Source organism: Bos grunniens, chromosome 3 (genome assembly GCF_055505025.1).
Source record: "Bos grunniens cultivar Pamir isolate PY7600 chromosome 3, Bosgru_T2T1.0, whole genome shotgun sequence".
NCBI classification, from domain to species: domain Eukaryota; kingdom Metazoa; phylum Chordata; class Mammalia; order Artiodactyla; family Bovidae; genus Bos; species Bos grunniens.
Window position 1 is genome coordinate 95,090,101 of NC_141167.1, and position 25,265 is coordinate 95,115,365.

The 25,265-nt window shown below is 45.7% G+C and overlaps 1 protein-coding gene across 1 annotated transcript in view; it reads left to right on the forward strand.

The window, feature by feature from the left end:
* PTGFRN (prostaglandin F2 receptor inhibitor) overlaps positions 1–25,265 on the forward strand; it is an 81,375-nt gene that overhangs the window by 9,333 nt on the left and 46,777 nt on the right. Inside the window, exon 2 of the mRNA XM_086392070.1 lies at positions 24,398–24,766. Coding sequence (XP_086248196.1) covers positions 24,398–24,766 — 369 coding nt within the window. The remainder of the gene's footprint in view (positions 1–24,397; positions 24,767–25,265) is intronic.

The following is a 25,265-nucleotide window of genomic DNA, read 5'->3' on the forward strand; positions in this document are numbered from 1 at the left end:
AGGGACCAAAATGACAACAGCAACATATTAATCCCTAGAACTTTGCTACTCAAAGTGGGGTCTGGGGGCCAAGAGTGTCAACAGCTCCTGAGAAAAAGCTCAGGACCTGGTCCAGTCTGCTGAATTCGAGTCTGTGGTTTAACCATATCCCCAAGGGATTCAAATGAGGGATTTAGAGGGATTCAAATTCTCTGAATTTTGAGATAGCCTTATCTGGAAGAGTGCTTGACACATGGGCTGTTTGGTGGCCTGGACATCCCTGGTGAACTCTGAGGCAAAGGCCGTGGTCAGAGCATCAGAGCTAGAGGAGTATGGGATGGTGTGGGCTCTGTGGGAATGAAGCAGGTCGTCAGTTAGCCATGAAAGAAGGTCTATAGTGGAGGACTTAGCCTGGTCTCCTGACCTTCTCTACCAGGTTCAGCAGCTGAGGAGCAAGACAGGGTCGTGGTGTGATCTCTCCAAGAGAGGAGGGTGCAGGAATTCATAAAAAGTTCTGACAACATCATGGAGACAGTTGGCCAAGGGGTCCAGGTGGGACTGGCAGCTGAGGGGCTGGAAGGCCTGGTGAATCACAGAAGGTTTGAGGGCCTGGGGGACAAGATGAAGGTAAAAAAAGGAGATTCCGAGGTCCAAGGGCACGAGTGGGCCAGGAAGGTAGGAGGTGAGGGTTGGAAGAGGTAACTTCTGAGTCCAGAGTCTCAGAAATGCAAATCTGAGGGGCAGTTGGCCTGGTGGGTAGTAGCCAGAGTCTTCACCTCTCACATCATTTTGGCCAGTTTCTCTCTAACATCTGACTGGGTTGGGCTGAATGGATTAAGAGACAAAGGTGTGAGGTTTTAGAAGCTCCAAGTACTGTAGGAACAAAGTCAACCTGTGACGAAGATGCATGGGGGTTGGCAGCAGGTGTGCTGGGGAGGAACCAACATTAGGATGAGGGTTATTCCTCCTTAAGAAATTCCTTCTTACATGTATATGTATGGCTGAGTCCCTTTGCTGCCCACCTGAAACTATTACATTGTCAATCGGCTCTGCTGTGCTGTGCTTAGTCGCTTAGTCTGAACCTTTGTGACCCCATGGACTATAGCCTGCCAGGCTTTTCTGTCCATGGGGATTCTCCAGGCAAGAATCCTGGAGTAGGTTGCCCTGCCTTCCTCCAGGGGATCTTCCCAACCCAAGGATTGAACCCAGGCCTCCCGCATTGCAGGCAGATTCTTTACCACCTGAGCTACTAGGGAAGCCCATTAATTGGCTCTACTCCAATACAAAATTTAAAAAAAATAAAGAAATTCCTTCCTACCATTTATATAGCACTTATTTTGTGCCAGGCACTGTATTTTCCAGTTATTAACTTATTCAGTAGGCTACATAACCCAGTGTTGTTCAGTCGCTCAGTCATGTCTGACTCTTCTTGACCCCATGGATTGTAGCACGCCAGGCTTCCTGTCCTCCACTATCTCCTGGTGTTCGCTCAGGCTCATGTGCATTGAGTCGATAATGCCATTCAACCATCTTATCCTCCGTTGCCCCCCTTTTCCTCCTGCTCTCAAATCTTTCCCAACGTCAGGGTCTTTTAACCCAAGGGGGTAGGTATATAACCTGATGGGGTAGGAACTATTATGACCTCCATTTGATAGAAGAGAAAACTGAGTCACAGAGAGGTGAAGTAACTTACTCAAAGTCACACAGTAAGTGGGTGAGCTGCTGTGATTCAAGCCCAGATGGCCTGGCTCCAGAGTCTGGGCTTATCCCCACAACACACTGTTCTGCCTCTCTGTCTTAGTCCAGATACTCAGTCAAACACATATTTGAAAACACAGAAAGGAATTGATGCGGTTAGTTAATATGTGATAACGTTTGTGTCCTCGTCTTTTAAAACAGGAGGCTGGGATTCTGGCCCTTGATCTTCCACTCACTGGTTTTGTGACCTTGAACAAGTTGCTGAATAGCTCTCAGCTTCTGTAAAGTAAGAGGCTGGGCTAGGTGATTGCAAGGCCTCGGTTCATCTCCAGAAGTCTTTGAGTTCACGCTGACCCCTGCTGCGGGCCAGATGGGCTGCTTGGTCCAGCCCTGGCTCCTCGCCCATCTTTCCCACCACTCCTGTCTGCAGCCTAGGCCTTTTATCTCTCACCTGCCTGGCACCTCTCCACAATGGGGCTTTGGTGCCTCAGAGGGCTGGGGAACTGTTTGCTGTTTAGTCACTGCTGCAGCAGCTTTGTCCTCCTAGCCCATCCCGTGCCCTGAAATTGGGCTCTCTTCTCATAGTGCTCTAGGTTACTGAGATGTCCCTCCCATGGACTATCTGCGGTTTCCAACGGACCTCTGAGAAGTCACAGAAACCGTAAAATTGATCAAGGTTTCTGGGTGGCCGTTGTTGCTTAGTTGCTAAGTCCCCATGAACTGCAGCACACCAGGCTTCCCTGTCCTTCATCATCTCCCAAAGTTTGCTCAAACTCATGTCCATTGAGTTGGTGATGCCATCCAACCATCTCATCCTCTGTTGCCCTCTTCTCCTTTTGCCTTCATTCGTTCCCAGCAAACTGTTCCTTATTACTGATTGTGTGTGTGTGTGTAAGTTTTGTTGAGGACCTCAGCCACAGGTAAGTTTCAGTTGAGTAATATGTGTTTTCTTCCCCATTTAGAACTGCCCTTGAATCAGTAGATGGTTATGCACCACTGGTTCTCCTTTTCCTGACTCCCCCAAACCACAGCGAGAAGAGACACAGACACCTTTCACTGGGTCCAAATGTTGACACTACTTTGGATTTTTCCACACTCCTATAGAGTAGGAGAGTTGAAATTCCAGCATCTCCAATCCATAGCCTTAGTTGGCTGAGCAATGTGTTCTAACGTTTGTGGACTTTCTTCCTTTTCATCCTCTTAGTCCGAAAAGGGAACGTGCAAATGATGTTGGCTACAATAGCAATGAAAAGGATACATTCTCAAAAACTCCATATTGTTGGTAGGAGCTTGTGTTAGGACCTCAGTCCTTACTGTATGCTGGCTGCTGCCCAGACCTCCTGGCTACTCTGAGGTACACCTGTGGATGGTGGTGTTGACCCATGTCCTGGACGGGGGTCTTTCTGAGGCTCATCAAGGACCCTCATCAAGCTTCCCAGGTGGTGCTTGTGGTAAAGAACCTGCCTGCCAATGCAGGAGACATAAGAGATGCATGTTCGATCCCTGAGTCTGGAAGATTCCCTGGAGCAGGGCATGGCAACCCACTCCAGTATTGTTGCCTGGAGAATCCCATGGACAAAGGAGCCTGGTGGGCTGCAGTCCATAGAGTTGTACAGAGTTGGACACAATTGCAGCAAGGACCCTCTGGGAGTGAATTCTCCACTGTGTTTGAAGTGGCTTGCTGTCATGAGCTATCCTGGAGGCAAAGCAGAGGATAGTGCTTTATAAATGCATTGTCCCTCTAGGATGTCCTCAGAACAGAATGTTAGCTGATTTAATGTCTGTCCTGCATGCTGCTACTTGGCTTATGCTGTGGTGAGGAGTTAAAAAAAGGCAAAACCTAACCACTTTTGGCACAGCTTTTCATCTTTCCATTTTCTCAAGGCTGGCACACCCAAATGTTTTATTTATTAGAAGGCATTATAGTCCATCATCTTTGATTGGGAAATCCATGCAGGAAGTTCCAGCTGAAGACCATAGTGCCCAGCCCAGAGCCTGGCACATGACAGGTGCTTGGTCACATTGGTCAAGTGAACACAGATGTGAATGAATATGTTGTGCCCAACTGTTAATATACAACACTCCTGCTTTTTCTTATGGCCTTATTTTTTTCACACTTCAGCAGCATTTCGGGACTCTTTACTATGTTTCTGGTCTTCCCTGGTGGCTCATATGATAAAGAATCTGCCTGCAATGCAGGAGACCTGGGTTCAATCCCTGGGTTGGGAAGATCCCCTGGAGAAGGAAATGGCAACCCATTCTAGTATTCTTGCCTGGGCAATTCCATGGACAGAAGAGCCTGGTGGGCACGGGGTTGCAAAGAACTGGACACAACTGAATGGCTAACACTATCATGTTTCTGACACTGTGAAAATGACATAGGGATTAGGAAGTGGAGTCCAAAGTGGAAACTGAACCAGTTACAACTGAACAGCAGGAATGGATTGTGGGTGCTTTTTTAAAATCTTGAGTGGATGGATTACTGGACAGCTGTGCATATGGGGCTTTCACAATTATAGGGATAAGATTGAGGCTGAGAGCTGCTTTATCATAAAGCTCCATGGAGCAGGTGGGTCTGGAAAGCCGTTTGAGCCAAGAGCAGGAAAAAGCACTTCAGGTGAGAAAATGACCAGCGCAGCATCTCAGATATGGGGAGTAAATCAGCGTGTTTGGGGATTAGCTGACTTAAGGTGGAAAAGGAAAACAGACCTCAGGGGTTGTGGAAATTAAACTCTGGGGCCAGGAGGTTGGTGGAGGGGAAGAACGGGAGCAGAGTCACCCTGAAAGGTGTCAGCAGCATTTTTGGTGCCCACAGAGCAGCTAAGAACCCACATACATGAGGCTGGCAAGGTCCACTGGGGCCCACAGGAAGCTACTCTGCTAAATTAAGGTGATAAGTCAGGCCATAATCTTATTTTTGGTTGTTTCTTAGGAGGAAAATGGCTCACAAAACAATTGCCGATGTTCCCCTTAGGTAGTGTATCAGAGCATTTCTTCAAAGGACTATCGCCTGATAAGAGACACAGATAAGTTTCAGAGGAAGGATGGGAAGTTTTAGATGGTTTTCTCTGGGACCAAAGCTAATGCAATCATGTGGTCTATTCATCAGAGTCCCACTTTAATAACAGTTTATCCCACAAACTAGTTCTTTCTGAACATCAATATGAGTCCCAGAAAGCTTAGTGTTGAACCTGGCTTCTAAGTACCTGGGGATGGTGCTTCTGTTGCTGCGTCTGTGGAGTGTCCCAGAGGCACGAGGTGGTATGCACTGCCCAACTGCACCTTCAGGATCCACAGACCTAATGGGAATTACCCCACAGCACTGTGGTCCTAAGAAAATGGCACAGGTAAGACAAGCTCTGTGTTCTCTCTGGTGTGTTCACTGACAGTGTGTTAAGTCTCGGAACAAAGAAGTACAAAATCAGATTTAGAAGAAATTTTATTTGGCTGTGCTGGGTCTTAGTTGCAGCAGGCAGGATCTTTAGTTGTGGCACGTGGGATCTAGTTCCCTGACCAGGGATTGAACCTGGGCCCCCTGCAATGGGATCATGGAGTCTTAGCCACTGGACGACAAGGGAAGTCTCCATAATCAAGTTTTGATGACACCTGTTGAAGGCTTTCCAAACATCCCTCATTTCATGCCCTTAGAAACAGCTGTATAATCTGCCCACACATTGCCCCTGTTATGCTTATATATTGTCTTGGAGTTACTGCTGTTTGTTTAATTCTTTGAAGCCCGGTTCAAGCCTCACGCCCTGGGAGTGGCGAGCACGCATCCTGACCCAGGGGGAGACTGCCTGTAACGTAAGCATGCAGCTGCATCCTTTCCTGTGTCTTGGGCTCTCACTGGCCCCATTCCTTCAGAGCACAGCCGGAGATTTATAACGATCTGCTTACTAGGTTGAGTGTCTGTCTCACCCCAGACTATACCATACAAGCAGGGCCAGGTCTGTTTCTGTTTACTCCAGTGTCTTAGGACTTTGAGTCTTTGAATGATTATGTATTTAGAAAACGCCTATATATCTCATGTATATATCTCATATACATACATATTTATATATATATATACACTACATATGACATGTACAAAGCATATATGAGATACATGTATAAAATCTGTATTGTGGGCCTTAAGTCACAAAGGGGATGGAGCTTATCTATGTGTCCTCAGTATCTTTATCTTCTGTTTGTGTACTTTACTGTTTTTTTTTTTTTGTTTGTTACTACCATAGCATTTTCGAAATAATTGCAGAGCAGAGGTTTGTAGGGTTGGGTAGAGGAGGGAAAAAATGGAGTCCATCCATGAAGAGGAAGAGGTGAGGAAGAAGTCCTTTTTCTTCCTCGTCCTTCTCAGTTTTTCCCTTTGCAGCTCCTGTGGAAGACAAATGACTCATGTGTTCTCACTATCATCTCTCCACCCGCTCTGACCTTTGTGGGACTGGCACAGCCTCTCCCATCCCCGACTGGCATCTGCTCCCTCCTAGGCTTCACCTTAGTTGCTCACAGCGTGGGGAAGCACTCTTGTTGAGTTCCAGTACAGGTTTCAAGGGCCTGGTGGCTGGGTTAGTCGAAACCACATACTGCCTCCTTGCCATCACTGTTCTCATGGATGGCAAGCTCTGGGCACGTCTGCAGGAAGGGGCAGTGGGGCTGCTGCCTGCAGCATGTGTTGACCTGGCTTGTGACGACTCCTTATTATCTACCCTGTGCCAGGCATTAGACCTGAGCTCTGGGCATATATAAGGATGTAGTCACAGACCCTCAACTCCTGGAGCTGCCGGTCTCAATGTGGAGGCCTGACATATACACAAGAAGAGAGGTGGCCTGGAACAAGTGTCTAAGGGGATTTCCCTGGCGGGTCCAGCAGTTAAGACTCTGTGCTTCCACTGCAGGGGGCATGGGTTTGACCCCTGGTTGGGGAACTGAGATCCTGCAAGCAGTGTAGTGCAGCCAAAATAAAAAGTGTCTAAGGATTGTTAGGAAAAAAATGCTACAACTTCAAAGGAAAGGCGGAGTGTTCTGGGCTAATTTAGACAGAGGTGCTCTTACAGAAAAGGTGGGACAGCTGACATAATCCTTTACACCTGCTTGTATCACTACCTGTATCCTCTCTACCTGTACTGAATATACATTTTTTAGGTTTTAGTGCCATGCCTGGATCGGGAATATTTTGTAAGGATCCGGAGCATCCAGGTCATTGGCTTCTCTAGCACCAAAGAAGAGTGATAATAAAACTGACGTGGCAAATTTGGGGGTTTGGATTATTGAGATGTTATCACTTCCTGAGTGATCACTTCCTGGGTGCTGAGAACTGGCTTCTTTTTTGAAATGTATTTATTTTAATTAGAGGATAGTTACTTTAAAAGTAAGCTGGTCTTGCCTGAAGAAAACCTTTCGGTGGCTTGAGTTGGAGGTAAGTTGTAGGGGCTTCAGAAGGAAAGGGTTGAGACTGAAGAGAAAGTCGTAAGATTGGGAAGAGCCTGGAATGTCACCTGGAGGAGTTTAAGCCTGATGTTGTGAGTGAATGTCTATTTTTCACTAGTTCTGCCTGCCCTAAGTCCCTTGTGTCCTTTATTTACTCGATACTTTAAAAGGTTCTCATTGTTGGAGGACTCATCTCTCTTTTTTCTTTTTTTATTGGGGTATAGTATTTATACTGTGTTAGTTTCTGTGTTGTGCTGGTCTGTGCTTAGTCACTCAGTTGTGTCCGACTCTTTGTGACCCTATGGACTGTAGCCCACCAGGCTCCTCTGTCCATGGGGATTCTCCAGGCAAGAATCCTGGAGTGGGTTGCCATGCCCTCCTCCAGGGGATCTTCCCAACCCAGGGATCGAACCCAGGTCTCCTGTATTGCAGATGGATTCTTTACCATCTGAGCCACCAGGGAAGCCCGTGTTAGTTTCTGGTGTACAGCAGAGTGATTCAGTTATATATGTGTGTACACGTGTGTGTGCACATGCTCAGTCACTTCAATCCTGTCTGACTCTTTGCAACCCTATGGACTATAGCCCACCAGGCCCTTTTGTCCCTGGGATTCTCCAGGCAAAAATACTGGAGTGGGTTGCCATGCCGTCCTCCAGCAGATCTTCCTGACCCAGGGATCGAACCTGATTCTCCTGTGTTTCCTGCATTGTGGGCAGATTCTTTACCACTGAGCCACCAGGGAAGCCCATGTACACATATATGTACACATGTATGCATATGTGTACATATATATATATTATTTTTCAGGTTCTTTTTCATTATAGGTTCTTACAGGATATTGAATATAGTTCCCTGTGCTATACAATGGGACCTTGTTGTTTAACTATTTTATATATAGTAGTTTGTATCCACTAATCCCAGACTCCTAATTTATCCCTCCCCACCCCCACCCTGAGATTTTCTATGAATCTGCCACATTGTTCCAACATCCTTGACGTTGACCCTTGGCCAGGTGTTGACTCACCTGATGATATGGTTCTGCACCCAGCAGGTGTGCAATAAAGAACCGCTGAATGAAGGAATGAGAGGTCAGAGTGATGGAGTCAAGGCCTGTTCCTTAAAGGGCATGTGAACTCAGAGTCATTTTCAAGTCAGTCTACCACACTGCACCCCTCTCTGGGCCTCTCCACCACCCATGGCATCTGGTGGTGTGTCTGTAAATATCAAGGATAGGCTTAAGCCTTGCTGGGGGAGAGGGATGGACAAGGCAAAGGAAGGGCAGAAAATGGGAAATGGTAAAATCGGGAAGGAGAGGACACAGCTGCCCAAGGAAAGGAGCAAGGGAGGATTTCCCCAACAGTTGTCTCAGGTGCATTCGCGCCCAGATGCACGTTTAAACTCACGTGAATCCTCCATTCTCCATAAACTTGAGACTGCAAGGAGGGCCAGGTGTTCACACACAACTTGGCAGGCTCTGCTGGCCTGTTTGAACACAGGGAGGATTGAAAATGGCTGAGTAGTAAGGGGTGCAGGGCAGTGCTGAGGCCTCCAGCAGCTGTTAATTTTACAGAATGTTCTAAAATAATCCTCTTGGATAGATCTTGCCTCAGCTCTTCCTGTCTCTGGTCCTTGGACAGAGAATTGTTTGAATCATGTCACGTGTTGTTATTTTGGTTACCCACCAGTAAAGATTGTCTCAAAGTGCTTTTTGTGTCTTTGTGTTCTTCTGTGGTCACCTAACTTCTCCGAACCTCAGTTTCCTGATTTAATCCTCTCAAGGTTGAGTATTAAATCATGGGAACAGAATTTCCAAACTGTAAAGCCATGCTATAAATGTAAGGTGGTTTCTGTCAATTACTGAGTCCTTGAGGGCAAAGCTTTCTGCTCGATACTTGGCTTACGTATCTGGGCTCCATCAGAGGAGCAGAGCCGCTGTGAATGTTATGGAATAAGACATCTAGTAGAGGAATTAGACTGTACAATTTTGGGAGGAGCTTGGTAAATGAAGGTCTGAAAGGGGTCAAGGAAAAGCCAGCTGTCCTGAAGCACTGGTAGGGGTGGACATGTCGAAGCTGGCTGAGGAACGGAGGAGCCAGGCAGGGTGGGGCCATGAAGAGGCGGAATGGTCTGGCATAAGGGTTTATGCAAAGACAATTGCCTCTTCATAGCTACTACCTGGTGGCCCTGGAGCCACTTTGGCCAGTAAAGTTAACATTCGGGAAGAAACCCAGAGCAGAAAGAAGAGCAAGAACAAACTAGAACCCACCGACACCTGCGCATCTGTCTCTCGCTTCCTTGAACCTTGATGACCCCTATAGCATTATGGCTCCTGCTTCCTTTCTGCTCCCAAATCTTGCATGTACTCACTTCCCTTTTGTCCAGCTCTAACCCGGAACTGCACAGGAAGGAGGACTCTGGGAGGTGTAGTTCATATAACCATATTGACTCAGTACAAACCTGCACAGTGTCATAAGGCAGAACTAAAGATTTGGCATGACTCTGGCCTCTCAGGATCTCTCAAAGGCCACAATGCTGGAGTGATGTCATGATTACATGGTCTGGGGCTTCCCTGGTAAGAAGTTCACTTGGTTAATGATCCAGTCTTTAAGAAGTGACTTGCAGCTGTGTTCCTCATTTGCCTCGCCTGTCTTCCTTGCCTTTCCTACTTGTAGTGCCGGAGGGAATGGTTATCTCAGCAGCAAAAGCTGTGGAAAGTTGCATTGACTGAAGAGCCTGTCAATTCCCAGGGAGCGTGAAGTCTTTTTTAAAGTTTTATTTATTTATTTGTGGCTGCTCTGGGTCTTTGTTGCTGCACATGGGCTTCCTCTAGTTGCAGAGAGCAGGGGCTGCTCTACTCGCAGTGCCAAGGCTTCTCATTGTGGTGACTTCTCTTGCTGTGGAGCACAGGCTCTAGGGCATGTGGCTCAGAGGCTTTGTTGCCTCTTAGCATGTGAGAGCTTCCAAGATCAGGGATTGAATCCATGTTCCTGCATTGGCAGGCAGATTCTTAACCACTGAACCATCAGGGAAGTCCCAAGCACGAAGTGTTTCTACCATCAAGTTCCTGTTTGACCTGGAGAAACACATACTTACTCTTTCTTCTCTTCCATTACGAAGGCTAAAAGAAAATTTGCAGATGTGAATGATTGCAGACTAGAGCCAGAAACTGTCGTGTAAACGCTAAGTGATAACACTGTTTAGATCCCTGTACCACCCTTCTTCGAGGTTTCCCAGGCGGCTCAGTGGTAAAGAATCTGCCTGCCACACAGGAGACACTGGAGATTTGGGTTTGATCCCTGGATCAGGAAGATCTCCTGGAGAAGGAAATGGCAACCCACTCCAGTATTCTTGGCTGGGAAATCCCATGGACAGAGGAGCCTGGTGGGCTACAGTCCATGGGATGACAAAGAGTCAGAATGATAACTCCGCCCTTCTTTACTCCTGTGGTCTGTTGGTCATATGGCCCCTTCCTCGTGTTTCTGCAGCTATCTCAGGTCAGTGAGGGCTAAGGAAGTGCCTTCTATGGTCACCTTAAGTCGCTCACTCTGTTGTGTCCGACTCTTTGCGACCCCGTGGACTGTAGCCCACCAGACTCCTCCATCCATGGGATTCTCCAGGCAAGAATACTGGAGTGGGTTGCCATTTTCTTCTCCAGGGCATCTTCCCAACCCAGGGTTCAAAACCAGGTCTCCTGCATTGCAGGCAGACATTTTAACCTCTGAGCCACCAGGGAAGACCATATGGTCACCTTGCTGCTGCTGTTGCTGCTAAGTCGCTTCAGTCGTGTCTGACTCTGTGCGACCCCATAGATGGCAGCCCACCAGGCTTCCCCGTCTCTGGGATTCTCCAGGCAAGAACACTGAAGTGGGTTGCCATTTCCTTCTCCAATGCATGAAAGGGAAAAGTGAAAGTGAAGTGGCTCAGTCATGTCTGACTCTTAGCAACCCCATGGACTGCAGCCTACCAGGCTCCTCTGTCCATGGGATTTTCCAGGCAAGAGTACTGGAGTAGGGTGCCATTGCCTTCTCCATGGTCACCTTAGCCCCTAAGAAAATAACACACTTTATAAGATTTAATGGCCACACCTGGACCTTGTCGTCATTCAAAATTCTTTCACCTTTTTGATTGTCCATTCTGATATTTCCCTCTGTGACCACAATTGCGTCTCTTTACTCCTTACAAGTTCCCTCATATGTGTTGAACCTACTCTTCATCCTCATTGTTATCCCCTGATCTTGAAAATTCCTTTTTCTCCAAGCCATTTTCAGTTCATGAGCTCTTATCCTGGTGGTCAGCATGTCAGCAGTGAGTTTGTTAACATCCTAAGGACCCTCTGCCTCATTTCTTTGCCAGTCCTCATATTGTGGTTGAGTAACCCACATCAACCATAGTCTCTAAGTCTAAGCTTTATCATCTTGCAAAATCTTAAATCCTGCCCACCTCATTTTCTTACCAATTAGGTTGTCTTTACTGCATCTCAGTGAACCTTGTAATAATTTTGTGATAGTTTGCCATTATATTCCTTCTAATTCGTATTCTAAGCCTTGTCCACAATCTCCAGGATCTAATCCCTTTTCTACTACTTCACTGTGACACTGGAGACTAGCCTAAGGCTCCTCGAGCTTTTTTTGCCTTAAAACCTTGCTGTATTTTTACCCATCCTTTTCTCCTAAATTCTGAAAAAAATAAGGACCCTGTCTTTGGCTCTTTTCTCTTCTGTATGTATGCAGTGTGTCTTTCTGTGACTCCCGGGTCACTTGTGGCTTTGAATACCATCTGTGTGCTGAAGACTCTTCAGTGATTGTCTCTGGTTGGACCTTCCCCCTGAGCTTCAGACATATGTACCCACTGCCTACTCCACTGCACCCCTACTCATGTCCAGTAAGCATCTCGAGCTTAAAAGGGCTGGAAAAGAGCTCTAGTCTTGCCTGATATGAATTCCTTCCTGCCAGTTACTTTCCCATCTCAGTAAATGGCTTCACCATGAACCCATATGCTCCAGCCAGAGCCTGTACCACCCCTATTCCTGTCTTCCTCATTCTCCACATTCAAAATAGCAGTGCATCTTTTCACTTTATTTATAAAACATGTTTTGGATCTGACTCCTCCTGAGAGTCACCACTACTACAAGCTGAGGCTCAGCATCCCTCATCTTTTGCTTGATTTACCGTAACTTCTCCCATTCCGGTGTCCTTACATCCAAATTAGCCCACTGTTGTCCATCTTTCACAGAGCAGCCAGGGTGGACTTTCTGTGATAAAGTAAGCTTCATCATCCCCTAGTTTATGTGCTTCCCATTTCAACCAGAGTCCAAGGCCTCTGCCCCCTTGTTCATTATAATCCAACCACACTGGTCTTTTTTTCCATCCCTTGAATACCCCAGGCTTGCTCCGGTCTTAGTGTTTTTATATTTGCTGGTCTCTCTGCCTGGAGCAATCTTACCCTGGAGTTCTGCCCCTGCCTCCTCCTTATTCAGGTCTGAAATCATTGGTGACCTCAGAGGAGACTTTCCTGACCACACTGGCTAAAAGCAGCCCTTCACCATCCCCATCCCCAGTTACCAGCACATCAGCCTATTTTATCTTGACAGCATTTATCAGCCCTCCCGGCTTGTTTCCCCACACGCTCCTTAACTGGAGCTCAAGCTTCTTGTGAGCAGGGACCCTTGGCTGAATGTCCGCCGTGCTGAGAAGGTGCTTAGAGGACCAACTGGCTGACTTTCCAGGATAAACTGCCCACTTGTGCCCTTCATTGCCGCTTGCCTACTTTGGGGTCTCTTTCGTGGCTGTACCCTCTCTTCCTTGCATCTGGATTATTCCTTTCTCCTGGCTGTTACTCGCCAAGTCCCACACCACATCATTGCAAATGCATTTCTGTGGAGGTTACCAGTGGTTACTTGATCATCAGTTCAGAAGTCTTCTCTCAGTACCCATCTTCCTTGACTTCTCTGCAGGTTTGAGCGACACTGTTGCTCGTTTTTTTCCAAACCGAAACATAATAGGATTCTGCTCTAGATGCTGTGCAAGATGCATGTAGTATAGGAGCCAGATCCTGCCATAGGAGCTTGCAGCCTCCCAGGAGCAAGTTTTGGGTTGGCCATCAAGTTTGTTCCGGGTTTTCTATAACACCTTATGGCAAAGTGCAGACAAACGTTTTGGACAGCCCATAGATGGGTATGTCCGTAAGGAAAACAGTAGATGTCACTCCCAACCTTTGCTTCTTGAAATTCTTGCATCCCTTGGTGGCTGCTAGGACATAAGCCTTTTCTGGTTTTCTTCCTAACTGGCTGCTGTTCCTTTTTCCTTTTTTTTTTTTTCTGGTCCCTTTTCAGTCCTTTTCTTCCGTTTGTGTTTAAATAATAGAAATTTGCAATAGTTCTGTGGTTTTGTTCCTTTCCTCTTGTTTGCACTCTGTTCCCTGGTGACTCCATGGACTTCCATATCTCTGAGATCTTCACCCACTCCCCTCTCCAGGCACGTGACTCCACATTGTTATGGGGCTCAAATATCGCAGGTTTCCATTCCTGGTGGACCTTTCAACTTGTCTGAGTCTCACTGACTGCTTTTCTCCTCAGTATTTCCTCAGCAGCTCTCGGCTTCCCTGGGACATCTCTCATCTCAGGTATGTCAGTGGATTCTTCTTCCAGCATGGCTCTCAGAGCTGCTGCCTTTCCACTCCCGCCCTTGTTCTTCTTTTGATTCTTATACCAACCTCCCCACCCCCATCTCGTTGAGGATTCCTGATTGACCTCGCCTGTGTGTGTCCGTTCCAGCCTGCTCATACTGCACTCTCCACTCGCCCTACTCTTCACCGCAACCCACATGTTCCCTCTAGGCCTTTGCTTATGCTCCTCCTTTTAACACCGGTCACCTTTCTCCTCAGTGTCCCCTGCCCAACCCCTAGCCCCCAGCCATTTTTCAAAGGCCCGATACAAATGTTGACACTGCATGAAGCTTTTCCCTAATCTCTTTAGGGACACACCCTCAGTTTCTGTCAAACCCCTGGCACTTGTTAGTACCTTTCTTTGGTTACAAATATTCTTCCTCCTGTTAGTTTTTCACGTGCCCCTAAGACTCAGTATGCCTCTAAAACTCAATATGCCATAAGTCTCTTAAAAGAAGGTCCAAGGCTGATTTACCTTCCTCTCTCACATATCATCTAGCTAGGGGGGTTCTTGCTCAATAGTTGTTTGTTTAAAAAGTCATAATTGTATTTGTCTAGTTTATCTCTGTAAGGTCTTAGCTAAATCTTTTTTTTTCAAATGATTATGAGGCCTGCTCTAGTAGAACCTTATTTGCGTTTGGATGAGGTTTTGAAGTAGTGCCATATGTGACTTCATTACACATTCTCTGCTGGCTGTAACTTGTTTAATGTGTACATTGCTGCATTTTCATCACATAGGGACTGTCTAAATGAAAGCCGGCGTATTCCCTTCTTGCCAGACCTCTCAGTAGCAGTCATGCAGAGACAAAGGTTTTGCATTTGTTAAGTCAGATGCTGCAGTGAAGGCCCCATGAGGGTTTATAGGTTTGACCTTGTATATCCATTTCTAAATCTCGTGTGGACTAGAAATTTCATGTAGAAATCCATAGGCCCCTAGTCTCTCTTAAAGGGCTTGTAAGGACTGGGAAAGGGGGATTTAGGTGTCATTTGACAAGGCAAAGTGAAAATACCACAAGCTCTTCAGTTTCAGTATTTCTGTTCTATCTGTGCTATTGGATTCAGTAACTTTCAATACTTTTCTTAGAAATTACTCTGATTGGAAAGTCAGATTGTTGCTTCTAGACTGCTCAGTGAGGTGATAACATCTGAGCAATAATAGAAACAACTGCAGATATCCTTTGCAGATCTTCTGTACTCTGCAGGTCTTGATTTAGAATAATGTTGATGGTAACCCAGGAAATAAAATCTATTTCCCATGGCTATCATGAGGGGGTGAAAGAGGCTGGATAAATCCAGTTCGTCTTCATTAGCTGGTCTCTCTTAATGATTCCTCATGGTTGCCAATAATGCTTATTGAAATAAACATTGCAGGGATGATTGCACTGAAAAAGTTGCCTAATTTTTCTTGCCTCAGTTCCGTTCAGTCACTCAGTTGTGTCCAACTCTTGGTGACCTCATGGACTGCAGCATACCAGGCTTTCCTATCCATCACCAATCTCTGGAACTCGCGCAAACTCATGTCCATCAAGTCGGTGATGCCACTCAACCATCTCATCCTCTGTTGTCCCCTTCTCCTCCTGCCTTCAGTCTTTCCCAGCATCAGGGTCTTTTAGAATGAGTCAGCCCTGCACATCAGGTGGCCAAAGTATTGGAGCTTCAGCTTCAGCATCAATCCTTCCAGTGAATATTCAGGATTGATTTCCTTTAGGATTGACTGGTTTGATCTCTTTGCAGTCCAAGGGACTCTCAAGAGTCTTCTCCAACGCCATAGTTCAAGAGCATCAGTTCTTCGGCACTCATCTTTCTTTATAGTCATACTCTCACATCCATACATGACTGCTGGAAAAACTATAGCTTTGACTATGCAGACCTTTGTTGGTAAAGTAATGTCTCTGCTTTTTAAAATGCTGTCTAGGTTGGTCATGGAGAAGGCAATGGCACCCCACTCCAGTACTCTTGCCTGTAAAATGCCATGGATGGAGAAGCCTGGTGGGCTACAGTCCATGGGGTAGCTAAGAGTCGGGCACGACTGAGCAACTTTACTTTCACTTTTCACTTTCACTTTTCACTTTCACTTTTCCCTTTCATGCATTGGAGAAGGAAATGGCAACCCACTCCAGTATTCTTGCCTGGAGAATCCCAGGGACAGAGGAGCCTAGTGGGCTGCCGTCTATGGGGTCGCACAGAGTCGGACACAACTGAAGTGACTTAGCAGCAGCAGCAGGTTGGTCATAGCTTTTCTTCCAAAGAGCAAGCCTATCCCCATCCATTCTACATGATGGAAGAAAGTTGAAGGCATTTAATTATTTTCTTGAATACTTCAAAGGTAGGCAAATAGAAATCTGGAAACAGTTACCGCTTGCATATTAATTGTCTGTACTGCAAGAAAGAGCAGTAGGCTTCCAAAAGTCCTTCCTATATGTTTTTAGAATAAAGTCCTCTTCACCTTATTTGAATATGAAAGTGTAAGACATAGAGTTAGTATCACTTAAAATAATGAAGACAGTCTGTCAGAAAAAAAATTTTTAAGAAACTGGACGTTATTTTTAATAATCCTGTTTTTCTATTTTTCTCCTCTGTCTACTTTATATCAAGAATATATATTTCTTCTCTTTAGTAACTCATTTTGGTTACTTTGCTGCCTATCTGATTCACATTGTCCTTGGAGAATTTGAGATATTTTATAGGGAATGTCAAGCTGTTCCTTCTTCCCACTCAGCACAAAGACAAAATCAACAGAAGGTGGTAATATCAACAGTGCAGTTGAAGACAAAACCAACCCAGCCAGTCTTTGTCCTGGCAGGGCAGTGCATGGACCAGATAAACCTGGCTGGAGTCCCTCACTTCATGGTTTCATGCAAGTGATTAGCTTATCTGAGTCTCAGTTTCCTCGGTTCAGTGATGGGGGTGTTCTGGCGTATAAGAGAGACATGGGATGTTACTATTCCTCCTCTTACTCCATCTCAGCCTTGTGGAGAGAAATCTGGTGATGAATCAAAGTGAACAGATTACAAAGTAAATACTTGAAAAATGCTTATGTCATTTTAGCTGAAATTATAGATTCTTTTATTAATCAAGTTTTTAAAATATATGTTTTAAATTTATTTAAGAATGGACTAGAACTGTGACTCTTTTTTAAAAATTGTTTTTGTATTTATTTGTTTTGGGCTGTGGTGGGTCTTCGTTGCTGTGCATGGGCTTTCTCTGGTTGCAGTATGTGGGATTCTCAGTTGTGGTTTCTTTTGTTGCAGAACACGGGCTCCAGGGCACGCAGGCTCAGTAGCTGTTAGGCAAGGGCTTAGTTGCCCCGAGGCTTGTGGGATCTAAGTTCCCAGAACTGTGTCCCTTGCGTTGGCAGGTGGATTCTTTTTTTCCCCTTAATTTATTTATTTTTGGCTGTGCTGGGTCTTTGCTGCTGGGTGCGGGCTTTTCTCTAGTTGCTGCAAGCAGGGGCTACTCTTTATGGTGGTGCATGGGCTTCTCAATGTGGTGGGCTCTCTTGTTGTGGCTTGCAGGCTCTAGATGTGTGCATCATACATCGCTTCACTCCTGTCTGACTCTGTGACCCTATAGACTGTACGGGGCCTGCCAGGCTCCTCTGTCCATGGGATTCTCCAGGCAAGAATACTGGAGGAGGTTGCATGAGCTTCAGTAATAGCAGCACACGGTCTCAGGAGTTGTGGTAGAGGGCTCAGTAGTTGTGCCTGGAGGGCTCTGGAGCCCTGGCTCAGTAGTCATGATGCAGTCTTTGGTTGGTCTGGAGCATCTGAGATCTTCCTGGATCAGGGATCAAATCCATGTCCTGGGCATTGACAGGTGGATTCTTAACCACTGGACCACGAAAGAAGTCCCTAATCAAGTAATTTTTATTATCCCTCTCTCTTTAGTTATCTATTCTTTTATTTTTATGATTATTCTAGAGATTAAACATATATTGTTGACTTTTTAGTGTCTACTGATGATGCTTTTATCATATGCAAGACCTTAGAAAACATTTAGGCTCCATTTATTTCATTCTTTCCCTCATTTTTTGTGCTGCTGTTGTCATATATTTTAATTACACATATATTTTAAATTCCCGAAGACATGATTAATATTGTATTATATAGTCCCCACTCAGTAGGTTTACCCACACACTTAACCTTTCTATTGCCCTTTATGTCTTTGTACATCTCCATGATTCCATCTGGGATCATTCTTCTCCTATTTGAAGAATGCCCTTTCGTATATCTTTTTGGTATTTTGTTACTATTTCTTTTTATTAATTCTCTTTCCCTTGTTGAGAGTTAGTTGAAAGCATATTTATTTTGCCTTCCTTTTAAAATTTATTTTGGCGTTTCTGTGTAGAATTCTCAGTTGGTGGTTACTTTCTTTCATCACTTTAAAGATGTCATTACATTGTTTTAAGAGCATCATTTCTATTGAAAGTCAGAATCATTGTATTGTTGCTCCCTTCTCTACTGTTCAGCAGTTTTACAGTCGTGCACCTAGGTGTGGTTTTCTTCATATTTGCACTGCCTCTGATACGCAGTACTTCCTGAATCTGTGGCATGCTGCATTTGTCAGTTTGAGAAACATCTTAGCCATTATCTCTTCAGAAATTAATTCCGCCCAATTCTATCGCTTTCTTTCTCTCTCATCCTGGGTCTCTGTTACATGTTTGGCCTTTTTGCTATCTCTCATGTGTCTCTTAGACTGTTTCCTATATTTTTAATCTTTTTTACACCCTGGGCTTCAGTTTGGATATCTTATGAGTGACTGATAGTCGCTCAGTCATGTCCTACTGTTGCAACCCCATGGACTGTAGCCCAGCAGTCTCTCTGTCCATGGAATTCTCCAGGCAGGAATACTGGTGTAGCTCGCCATTTCCTTCTCCAGGATTGGATAGCATATACTGACTTTTTTCTCTGCATCTAATCTGATATCAAACCCATTTATTGGGCTCTTAATTCTAGATTTTTTTTTTTTTAGTTCTAGATTTTTATCTGATTATTTTAATAGATTAAGTTAAATGAAATCCTGTTGTCTATTTCTTTGGTAAATTAATTGTAGTTATTTTAAGCCCATGTCTGATAACACCAGTATCTGGGTCCCCGTGCCTCTGTTTCTATTGTCTGTTTTGTTGCCTTTTGTTTTCAGTCATTTGCTGCTGTCATATGGAGTGTCTGGTAGGTTTTGATTAAATATTGAAAAGTTGTAGAGGCTCTGTATGATGCCATCTTCTTTACAAGATGTACTTTCTTTTTTTCTTAGCAGGCTAAAGAGTAAGAGAAACTCACTGTCACCCAATGAGGAATTGAGATGTTTTGAGATGAGATTTTAGTATTGATAGAGCAGGTTTTTTTCTTCAGCTTTGCTCTTACTCCAAAGGCATAGCCCTTTCCAGGGCTGTAATCCATTCTGGGGTGTTTACTATAGTCCACCTTCCTTTGTGAACTCAGAACTTCAGTTTTGTTTCCCCAGCTCCCCAGGTGGTGCAGTGGTAAAGAATCTGCCTGCCAGTGCAGGAGACGCAAAAGACGGCAAAAGAAGTTATAGAGATAGAGGAAAGAGACAATTATTAGAAAGTTAGGTTGTGATGGTTTCCGTATTTCACTATCATATTTAGTACTAGATTTGCTTGAAGCTAAGGCACAAAAGTGAAAGTGTTAGTCACTCATTCGTGTCTGACTCTTTGGGACTCCATGGATTATAGAGCTCGCCAGGCTCCTCTGTCCAGGGAATTCTCCAAGCAAGAATACTGGAGTGGGTTGCCATGTCCTCCTCCAGGGGATCTTCCAGACCCAGGGATTAAACCCAGGTCTCCACCATTGTAGACAGATTCTTCACCCTCTGAGCCAGCAGGGAAGCCCAAAGTACAAAAGGACACGCGAATTTTATATATGATGGGGAAAACAAGACTTGGAAGTTGGAATAGAGAAAAGAGAGATGATGAAGTTAGTAGTCCCAGTTGTATTCAGGTGTGTGTGTGTGTGTGTGTGTGTGTGTGTGTTTGCTGGGAGGTTTAGGCAGAAATTTTAAAAACAGGGATTAGGAAGCAGTGCAGGGTTCTGAGACCTATGTAAGAAGGTCTGATCTAGTCGGGGCATGGTGATGTGGTACTGGTCCACTTAGTAACTGGGATTATGAGGAAGAGCCTTAGCATCAGAGCCTTAATATACTGCACAAAATGTGCTATTAAGGTGCCCTAATTTTGTGTTGAGTTTCAAAGGTACTTGGCCTGTGGTTTCTGGCCTGAGAGATGCCTATGTAGTTCTTACTTTCTGGGGAAAGAGCACACAATGGGCCGTCAAGAGGAGTTCAGGTACTAAATTTTAAGAGTCTTATCATATGTTTTCTTGTGTCACTGAACAACACAGTAGTGCCCTCAATAGTCCTTCTAAGGCTAATAAAGAAATGTATCTCATGTGAAGGTCTCTTATATTGACCTCTGAAAACAAATGAAACTACAATTTTAAATTATTTCTTAGTAAAGATATTTTTCTAGAACGTGAAACGAATACAGTTCAGGTGCCAAAGTGTTTGGGACTCTTCATGTGAAATTTGGTAGAATTTGGAAAACCAGAGGAGAGTTTTGTTCTTTTTCCCTTAGTTATCAGCTTTTACGAGAGGTTTCAACTAAAGTTGGCAATGTGTGACTTTGCAGATATTCTTTTTGATTCTGAAAGAGCCATCTGCTCTATGTTTCACAAGTTGTATTTCTTTTTAAATATTATTAACTGTTATCTAACAGTATTAAAGGAAATATGTGCTAAATACCAGCTTGCTGTTAGCAAGTTGAAATTCTGTTCTCTCAGCTTCAAAATCTTGCTTTGCCCAGATGAGAGGACATCCCAGATCTTCATGTATGCCACCACGCAGGTTTCTATCTTTTTCAGATTAGAATTTGATCTTTCAAGCATCTGTTCATGTCTCCTTGGCTTTTCCCAGTGGCACTGTAAAGTAGCCAGCATGGAAGAAGGTACTTCTGCAGGTTGAGTTGGATGTAGAGGCAGGCGTGCCTGAGTGACCCCTGGGGAGATGAGGCAGGCTTCACACAGGAGATGGGGCTGGAGCTGCTTCTTGCAAGAGGCTGAGAGGTTGTTGGGATGGCAATTCCAGATGCATGAGGCCCAGAAGCAGAGTCTGTGGCACACGAGAGAAGCATGGCATTTCCAGAGAACGAACTGTCGTTCGTTTTGTTAGCACTAAGCTAACTAAGCACTAAGGGCTGGAAGAGTGATAGCTGATGAAGCTGGAATGGTAGCCATGGTCCAGACTCTGAAGGATCTTGTGTATTTTTATTCATCCACTCATTTAGCAAATATTTACTGAACATCTGGTATCAGGTCCAGTTCTAGGCACTGGCATTCAGGGGCAAAGGAAACATAAAAATCTCAGCTCATATAGTCCTTACATTCTAGTGGGAGGAGGTGGATAATAAATAATAGTAAAAATATATGGATACACGTAAAGAGTATTATTGATAAGTGACAAAATACGACAAGAATAAGGATGGGTATGTGCAGTTTTAAGATGGTCAAGAAAGGGAAGGCAACATTGTAATGAAATGTGGAGCTGATGATGGAGCGTAATGAGCATCTGAGAATATTCTGGACTTAGCAATGTGCAGAGACCCTGAGGCTGGAGTAGTTCTGTTTGCTCAAGAGCCTTAGGAATTAAGGATGGCTAGAGTACAGTGGAAGGAGGAGCAGGAGGGTGGAGAAGCAAAGAGGGCCCTGTCCTGTGAGGTCTTGCCTTTTATCTGAAGCTTTAAACAGAGTAAAGATGTCAGACAACTTGAGTTGTTAAAAGATGGCTTGGCCATGTTGAGAGTAGAGGGCAGGTGGGCAGCCAATTGGGAGACTGTTGCAGTAATTCAGGTGAGAGGGAAGGTGGCTTGAACCAGGGGGATCACAGTAGGGGACCTGAAAGATAGAGTGAATCCTGCAGGTGATGAGGAGCCGTGAAGGACTTCTGATCAGTGAAGTGACATGATTTATGCCTTAAAAGATGATTTGGGCAGCTGTGTGTGGAAGCAGGACTGGACAGCTGAGACGAACCGGCTGTCCCCCAAGCTCTGCTCACTAAGAATAAAGACAGAGACTTTACAAGGAATATAGCCTCATGCCAAAGGGCCCTGTTGAGCTGGTTATTAACCTGGTCAGCCTCTTGACAAGGGCTAGGAATTGCAAAGATTGACACATTAGGAAATTCCTTTGTAAACCTGCCAGGGAAGCAGAGTGAATGAATGTGATCAAGTTTATTATAGATGCCACCTGCAAAGCAGAGCCTTACCGAATTTCATGCACTGTCACGGGGGCTCTGTGGCTCATTTAAGCTTTACAAAGCCCTAAGGGGTCATGTGTCCACTTCATAGAAGAGGACACTGGGCATGAGGAAAAAAGCATTAGGCTGTGACCCCTCTTACAGGTCTCCATTGTGACCTTCCTTCTGAAGGGTTTCTGTGAGATTTGGGATTATCCGGTCATCTCTGAAATTAAATATAAAAAAGATCGCCTGTTTCTTTTGTGAACTGTGGTGATGATGACCTCACTGCTGGGTAGGTATGTTTTATTTCAATGCCCTGAGTTACCAGTGGCAGATATTAGCTTAAGGACCATAAGTGTGAGTGGAATTGTAAGGAATTGAAATGTCTGGGGAAGACGTGCACATGTGTGTGCACGGGCGAGAGTGTGGCCAAATCTAGTGGCTCAGATGAGGCTGTCTGTCAGGAGGACACATTCCTTGCACCTCTCCTGGTGTTGGCCTGAGTCTCTTCTGCCATAGACAGCTTTCTCGCCTAGTCAAGAGGGCTGCCCATGTGCTGCTTCAGAGCAAAGCATCCCTTTGGTACCCTGATCCCAAAGGAGGTAAAAATGTCTTTCTGAGAAGTTTCAGCAGAAACGAGCCAGGAGGACTTGGACTTGGTTTCAGTCTCAGTGTCTGTCCCTGAGACTGGGGTGCAGGGCATTCCTTGGATCGTAGACAGATCTGTTCCTTGAGCTTCACCTGGCACTCTCCTTGAGTGCATATCTACGTTCAAATTCCCTCACCCCCCTTTAAAGGATACTGGTCATTGGATCAGGGGCCCACCCTTCTCTGTGTGACCTCATCACGGTTAAGCTAATTACAACTGCAACAACCTATTCCCAAATAAGGTCATACTCTGAGGTGCTGAGGGCCTGGACTTCAGCATATGAATGGGGAGGTGGTGGTAGGGAGACACAATTCTACCCAGAGCAAATGACAAAAACACAAAATTGAAAATAAATAATAGAAGATCCCTTTGGTTGAACTCTTCTTACATGATGGAGTCTCAGGTAGCCGTTTTATTTCATCAGCTCAACGACTCCTCCTTTCCTCATTTTATTGTTGAGGAAGCCAAAGCTAAAAGAAGTCTCTCAAATTTCAACTTAGGTCCCCTTGATTTCAGGGCTTCTCTGGTGGCTCAGACAATAAAGATCTGCTTGTAATGCAGGAGACTTGGGTTCGATCCCTGGGTTGGGAAGGTCCCCTGGAGGAGGGAATGGCAATCCATTCCATATTCTTGCCTGGAGAATTCCATGAACAGAAGAACCTGGTGGGCTACAGTCCATGGGGTCACAAAGAGTCGGACACAACTAAGAGATACACACACACACACACACACACACACCCCCACACCCCTTGATTTCAGAGCCCATCCTTTCTCCTGTATATCTTAATGCTGGACATATTCATAGAACCTCAGGAAAGAAACATGCAAGTTCTTTGGGTCCAAACTGAAATGCTTACACAGGTAGTAAACTCACTACAAAGAATGTGCCAAAGTTCATCACAAAGAAGCTATCTTAAAGGACACCCACAACAGGCCCCAAGGGCCTGCCCAGAGGCCCAGGAGGTCTGTGCTCTTGGGGCGGGAAATGCCAGTGAACTCTTGGTGTTGTCCACCCGGCCCGTGCCCAGTAAGCTGCTGCATTCCTACCAATGCCCAGCAACAGGCCAGAGCAGCACTCTCTCACTTTGTGCTTCCCTAGCCTCATTCTGCATTTGGATCAGGGTGAAGAGTAGAGAGAAGGAAATGAGCCAGAAAATAGAAAATTAATACTTGGTAGAGTCGTCATATTTTAAAATTAATTTATAGGCAATGTCAGATAACCAGAGCTAAATCATTTTATCAGCAGGCTGCTTCAGGATCTAAAAAATTGGCATCTATCATTGTAAATCAGGTCTCAGGAGCCCTGGGGAATGGTCTCTAGGGAAGAGGGTTGATATAGGGTGGGCAGAAATGTAAATACTTGATTAGCTGTGTCCTTTTCTTTCACACAAAACCTAAAATATTTCCACATCACGTTGAGTGATCACAGTAGGTTAAATAGTAACGGGAGGGAGAAAGCTCTTCAAATTTATAGTTAGCCTACTTTTAGTACTTACCTTCCTCCCTGTTGATCCTAGGAGACTGGTGCATGAGAGATACTCACTGTAGGGGCTATTCCTGGCTCGGGGTCCTTGGGGTGGGCTGAACCTTTTGCACAGACACTGGCAGCATGTTGGTCAGTGTCATGTTTTCCATCATGTGCCTGGGAGCTGAAGCGCCCCCAGGCTTGCCACATTTATTCCGGGAAGAGCTTACTGGATTCAAGCCTGCCTCTTTGACTTCTTGTCGTTGCAGCTCTTTGCCGAGGGCGCGTGGTGAGGGTCCCTGCGGGCAGCCTGGTGCGGGTGGTGGGCACCGAGCTGGTCATCCCCTGCAACGTCAGTGACTACGATGGCCCCAGCGAGCAGAACTTTGACTGGAGCTTCTCGGCCTCGGGCAGCAGCTTCGTGGAGCTTGCCAGCACCTGGGAAGCGGGCTTCCCAGCCCAGCAGTACCGCGAGCGCCTGCAGAGGGGTGACATCCTGCTGCGGCGGACGGCCAACGACGCGGTGGAGCTGCACATCAAGAACGTCCAGCACTCCGACCAGGGTCACTACAAGTGCTCTACCCCCAGCACGGACGCCACTGTGCAGGGCAACTATGAGGATACAGTGCAGGTTAAAGGTACATCCTCATGGGAGGAGGGGAGTGCTGTGCCCCAGGGCCATGGTTCCCTCTGCCACCCCACCGTGAGTGACTGTGCCTGGGGCTCTGCTCCCTCCTCTGTCCAAGGGAGTAATAGTATCTTACCTGATGAAAGGCAGAGGATGGGCCAGGGGGCCACTGAGGTCCCACTCTTCATTCCATGGTGCATATGAACTGTCTCGTGGCTGGAGAGCTGGAGGCAGCATGGTGTGTGGTGGAGAGTCCAACTCTGAGCCAGGTTGCCTGCGCTTGGTTCCATGGCTGGCTCTCCCGTTGGTCACCTCTCTGGCTGTTTCTGTGTCCCATGCCTCAGCGTCCTCCTCTGGAAAACAGTGCCTCCCATAAAGGTCAAAGTGAACTGCTGTTATTTAGTCGCTAAGTCTTGTCCGACTCTTTTGCGACCACCTGGACTGTAACCCGCCAGGCTCCTCTGTCCATGGGATTTTCCAGGCAAGAATACTAGAGTGGGTTGCCATTT